Here is a 5781-nt window from a genome sequence, read left to right as displayed (position 1 = left end):
AAAGACGACTTATATTGTAGAAATCGCGAGAGTCGTCGTAGCGTCAACCAAAAAGAAAAAAAAAAAAAAAACAAACGAAATTCCAACCAAACGAAATCGATCACAAAGTATCGCGAATAAACCAGGGTAATCGAGCTGGTAGGGAGTATCAGGCGCTGATGCGGATCCGTTGGAGAGGAAATGCAGCGAAACACGAGCGCGAAAGTGATTGCCGGTTGGCTGATGCGCGATTAACAGGATTACCGATTCGATTAAACGTGGACGAGCAGCGAAGAACCGGCCGAGGCCGAAGAGAATTGACGTTATACTGTGGGCGACGATACGCGAAGCGGCCCGTATACCTCAGGACGCTACCAATATCCTCCATTCTTCGTGATTGAGCAAAGATTATCGATTAGAGCGGGGGTTGGGGTTGAGGTTGAGGGGTTGGGGAGGGGTTGGGGAGGGGGGGGGAGACCAGTTGATAAGATGCGTACAGCGTTCTCGCACGTGGCTGGTGCCACGCGATTTACTCAGCAATCCAACGAGACAGGTGCACGCTTATTGCTCGAGGTTCGTTCCTGATCGAAGGCCTGGCAAGGGCGGAGGCGATCGAGAGGTTCGTTTTGGCGCACAGGCGACTCGTCGAAACGCGGCGAAAGACCGAATCGAAGACGCGTTCGATCGGTCGGTACAAGACGAACAAGAAACATTATTTTTCTCCATCGTCGTTTATGGAGTTCTTCCTAGCGACGTAAACGGTTCATAAGCAGAACGAGAGCCTCGTATTGCAGTCAGCCAAGGACTGATCCTTCGTCCCCCTCTTGCACTCGCGCACAACGTTCACAAGAGGCAAGACGCACACACACACAATCTATCACCTGTTTCACCCGTATCCACGAAAGAAAACCGCTCGCGAGTCGAAGTAGTTCACAATTCGAATTTACATTCCTTTTTTGTTCGGGCGAACGATCGCAAGATCACCCTACGCGAGCGAGTGGTACTCGATTCTTCCGTTCTTCCATCTTCGAACCGGTGACGGCGATGGAACGGAGAAACGGAGAAGAGGGCCCAGCGGCGACGCTCGAGACCAGGGCGAGGAGGATTCGTTCAGCCAGGCGACGAGCCCGACACTCGGACAAGTGGTTGAACGAGGGTGATTGCTCAGTCGCAGGTGTCCTGTGCCCACGGAGACCACTCCTGGTAGGTGGACGCCTGCAGGTGTGTTTGCTGTACCGCCAGTCCCGGATGTACGAGTCCCATCTGATGATGATGGTGATGGTGGTGGTGATGATGGTGGTACTGCTGATGACCCGGCGGAGGCGGCGAATAGGGATCCCCTCCGACAGCGACGTCCACGACGTCGACCTGTGACGGTACGACGACTGGCGTCGGCTGCGGAGAGGCTTGTACCTTCTTCGGGCGACCGACCGGGTTGCCACCTCATTCGCGACTTCTTCGAGGCCGACCGACCTTACCTTTTCTCACCGGTGCGCCACCGTTGCCGGCCGCTGCCGCCGCGGCTGCGGCCGCGACGCTCGACGATTTCACGATTTTGTGCCAATCCGTCTCGCAGACCGGTGACCCCGACAGCAAGTAATACCTGGAAAAATCGGAAACAACAGTTATTTCAATCGTTCGTCGTTGAATTTCATCTGATATCCGTGCAATCATCAAACGAACGAACTCACAGTCAGCGAAGAGGCAAGTGTGTCGTTTGTTTGACGAGAAGTTAGACGCGTAATTTTCGAGCACAAGAACTCCTGGAGCAGCTTACATTCGGGCAAAATATCGAACGATCCGTCAAAGATCGAGAATACCGCGCTCGACGGAAGTGGTGATTAGCGCGGAGACGCGAACAATCGCGTTTCACAGGGACAAAAACCGTAGTTCGAAGCGAACATCTGGCAATCAAGCAGAGCACGACGTGCACACAGAGATATCCACAAAATCGATGTTCATAAACAAGATTGCTTCATTACCGGGACGCGATAATTGTGTCCCTCCTCCTTTATTACAAAATCCCCGGTTGCGATCCCCACCAATTAATCGACAGTCCCGCGTGACACGCCTCTTTTCCAACCCTTTAATTGACGCGTTTCCTCTTCGAGTCGTATCTATGCTCCCTGGCAAAATTCGCGGCTCTCTTCGTGTCTCTTTGAACCCACGATCAATTTCGTTCTACCCCTGCCTCTAACTCGATTGCAATTTCAACTAATTCTAAAGCCGACTGTTGTAGAGGTAACTAAATTACGGATGTTTATGCGAATTCGCATTTCTGCGAGCACAATTAATATATATATATATATATATATTTTTTATATCATGTACATTTCTTCGCCATCAAATATCCCACGAGCGCGTAAACATCCGCAGCTTAATGACGATATCAGTTTGTCCAATCGTAATTTTATCTAATCTCTTGTTGGAAACTATCGTCCACTTAGAGTGAAGAGTATAAAAGTGCCAGTGACAATGAAAAATTGTCGATTATTCAAACTGATAATTCAACTTCCTAAAAAAAAAAAAAAAAAAAAAGATCGTTACAACGATCCACTTGGTCTCGAACATTCTACATTGTTTTCCTTTTCGAAGATGATTTTGCATCATGTGCAGCGGATGGGAAAGCAAGGATATATCTTTTTCTCGAAGAATTGAAATCCAAAACATCCTTAAAACTCGCTGTATCGATTTTTCTTTCAGCATTTTATCGAACTGAAACTTTTCTCGTTTGAGCTTAATATCCAACGTTCAATGAAGTGGTGAAAAAAAATTCTGTGGTACACAAAAGATGTACCATAGTTGATACAATCGATTTTGCAATGACAAGGGATCGATGTAAGGAGGAGACTTCGATTTTCGAAAAAATGTGCGTGTTTGTTGTAAATCTCCCCTCACGGTCCAAGTCTCGAAAATTAATATCGTATCAGCGACGGCTAGTAAAGCACGTTTATTAGCTCTGGTAATCTTACCTATCGCCGGAAACGAGTTGATTTCCACACTTGCTGCAGGTGAAACATTTCTGGTGAAATACCGATCCACCCGTCCTCATTACTAGCTCGGTGGCAGGTATCGCGTTGCCGCAGCCAGCGCAAGCACCACTGCTTCCAAACATCCTGAAACAATCGTGAACAATGTTGATCAATCGGACATCTTGATTACCTCCGCGTTGGATTAATTCGTTAGATTAATCCATTAACGATCGATGCGTTAACGCACCAAATTCTACTTTTTAATCTTACGATCAAAAGGTAGAATTTTCAACAATTTCAACAATAATTAATATAATTTTTCTTTCTTATACATTTACAGGAAATTCAAAGGTACAAGAACAGTATAAAATATCGCAACATTTAGTGAGCGAAATCAATTTTTGCGTGGTAAACGTTAGGTTGGTACGCGTTTACAGGGAACTTAAATCTACAGAAACGCGTGGAATGTTCACGAGAAGCGAAAATATATATATATATAAAAACGTCGCAATATTTAGTGGGTGAAATCAATTTTCCGCGTAGACGCCATTTCCTTACTGTCATTTATGAAATGAGGTAAAGGTTAGGTTGATCGGGGGAAAGGGGGCGGACAAAGCGGAACCGGGCGCCAATAATTACGAGGTTTCTCTTTGTCCCGCGGAAACGAATATTTCTACGTTCATTAATGTTTCATTGGGTTATACGGTTAGCTGGGTACACTAACGAGTCCAGATTTATGCCAGTTACGCATTACGAATTCAATGATGTTGACTGAAAACTGGTAATTCGCAAAAACATAAGTAGATCTGCGCACGGCGGGCGTTGAATGTATAATCGTACGTATTATCGTGGCGTTAACAAAGCGATTTCCTTTTCTACGTCGGATAAATCGGATTCGGATGGCGTTCCCTGATGCGGCGTGCTTGTTAAACCATTTCGAATAGACATTTACAGCCGTACGTTTACGAGAAATTATAGAGAAATCCTACGTCAAACAGGCCAGACGATCATCCTCTGCTCGAGCGCTGAAACTAAGAAGAGGGAAAGTAGAAGGTTTTAATGGATTTCCCTTCCCTTTCTCTCTACTTCCTTTATCCGTCTTTATCTCTCGTTCCCTCCTTTCCCTTTCTTTCGAAATAGAATCATTATTATTACTACATAATTCATCGTCGACGTCGTTGAATCCCAGCGGAGAATCGTCCCCGATATTTCTCTCTTCCCATTGCCATAACGCTACATCTGGCGGCATTAAATATTACAAAAAAAAAAAAAAAACTTCTTGCCACTCGCGACAAGTGAAACAACGTCAAAGCCGTCTGGTGTACGTACGTATGTACATAACGTAGAACGAAATATCAGCCATCGACCGTTCTTTCCCTCGGCGCGCTGGGAAAGATTTGAAAACCCAACGCGGCAGTGGCGTTTCATATCATCGCGCGGCGTACGGGAACGTGTTCGCGAATCTCCGAAACGTGTCGGTTGCCGGGAGCTCGGTGGAGGCGCGCCATTAGTCCGAATATACAAATTTATCATCGGGTAGGGAGGGTGGTGGCGGTGGTGGTGGTGGTGGTGGTGGCGGCAGCGGTGACGGAGTATCCCCTGGAAAATCCTGGCGGTCGGATGAAGCGAGAAAGACGACCAATTACGGTTGGCGGCCGAGGGCTCAGAGGATGACATTCTCCGGCTCTCCCGGTTTGAACGCGATAGACACGAGGCGTTTCCAATTAAACCTCGCGCTCGGTCTCATCGCGCAAACACTTTCTAACTAAATGAGGTTAGGCCGGCAACAGAGGGACCCCGTGTAGAATCCTATATTCAACCGCGCCACGCTTCCCTTTCTTTTCTCCCTTATTATGCGTCGTCCCGCTGACGTTCCAGCTGCTTTAAACGACACGGAGCGAGCGAGAGGAAAGTGGAAGAGAGAGAGAGAGAGAGAGAGAGAGAGAGAGAGAGAGATGGAAATGGAGGAAGAAGGAGAAGGAAGGTAGAGGCCGATTATAATAAGGAGCCACACATACACATATATACATGTAATTGTCGCGACGTCTTCGTTCGTGCGAAATTCGTCCTTTTCTCGTTTCCTAAACGCGTTCCAACAGCGTTGGTCTAGTCGCCGGTGTGAAAAGAAACGAAGGAGGAAAATAATATAGAAAAGAATAACGAAGAACAGCCCCGCGCGGCGAGGGAGGAGAGAGGGCGGAAAAATGCGTTTGCGTCGCTGGGAATTTCGCTTCTTTTCGAAGCCGCGCTAGGCACGACGAGCGTTACCGTACCCCCTTTTGATCCCTTCGAAACAAGCGCGCTTTCTTTCAGGCTAAACGTCGTCGTTAGCCGTGCCAGGCTATACCGACTAGGCGAGTTAATAAACTCTTTCCCTCTTTCCCTCCCCCCTCTCTTCTACGTCTCTTTCTCTTTCTCCGTGCGTGTTCTCGGTCGCAATTAATACACGATGTAATTGATCGCAACGAAGAACTAGAAACGAACGTACGTAAGGGTGAAGAAATTGCGAGGTTCTGCCGTCGTTGGTGATAAAAATTCGGTAATCTCACCCACTCGAATGTCGACTCAAATCCATAGACAGAGGACAAGGGAAAGATAGAGATTCGAAAGGAAGCGACCGGTTTGTAATTGCAAAATAACAAATCTTGGCCCTTCGTCGTCGTCGTCGCCTTTGTCTCACCTCGCCGTCAGCGAATTATAACGATCAGAAGGGAAGAAGAACTCAGGGTTCGCGTCAAGAAACTCGCGAGACTGAAGGATTAACGAAACCGGAGAGAAAAAGGCTTAGAAATTTCATCCGAGTCGGCGAGTCGCCTCTCGGTCCAGCTTT

At 47.4% G+C, this 5781-nt stretch overlaps 1 protein-coding gene across 1 annotated transcript; it reads right to left on the bottom strand.

The window, feature by feature from the left end:
• Nucleotides 1–942: 942 nt before the first annotated feature.
• Nucleotides 943–3094, bottom strand: LOC122539064 (LIM domain transcription factor LMO4.2-like). The gene is made up of 2 exons (XM_043673662.1): nucleotides 2952–3094; nucleotides 943–1582 (listed from the first exon to the last, which is right to left on the bottom strand). Exons 1-2 carry the CDS (start codon nucleotides 3092–3094, stop codon nucleotides 1423–1425), a joined length of 303 nt encoding a protein of 100 aa, XP_043529597.1. The 3' UTR covers nucleotides 943–1422.
• Nucleotides 3095–5781: the final 2687 nt, after the last annotated feature.

The sequence above is a fragment of the Frieseomelitta varia genome, unplaced genomic scaffold (assembly GCF_011392965.1).
Source record: "Frieseomelitta varia isolate USP_RPSP 00005682 unplaced genomic scaffold, Fvar_1.2 scaffold_1895, whole genome shotgun sequence".
Classification (NCBI taxonomy): domain Eukaryota; kingdom Metazoa; phylum Arthropoda; class Insecta; order Hymenoptera; family Apidae; genus Frieseomelitta; species Frieseomelitta varia.
Note: the sequence above shows the minus strand (reverse complement) of the source record. Positions and strands in the feature narration are given on the sequence as shown.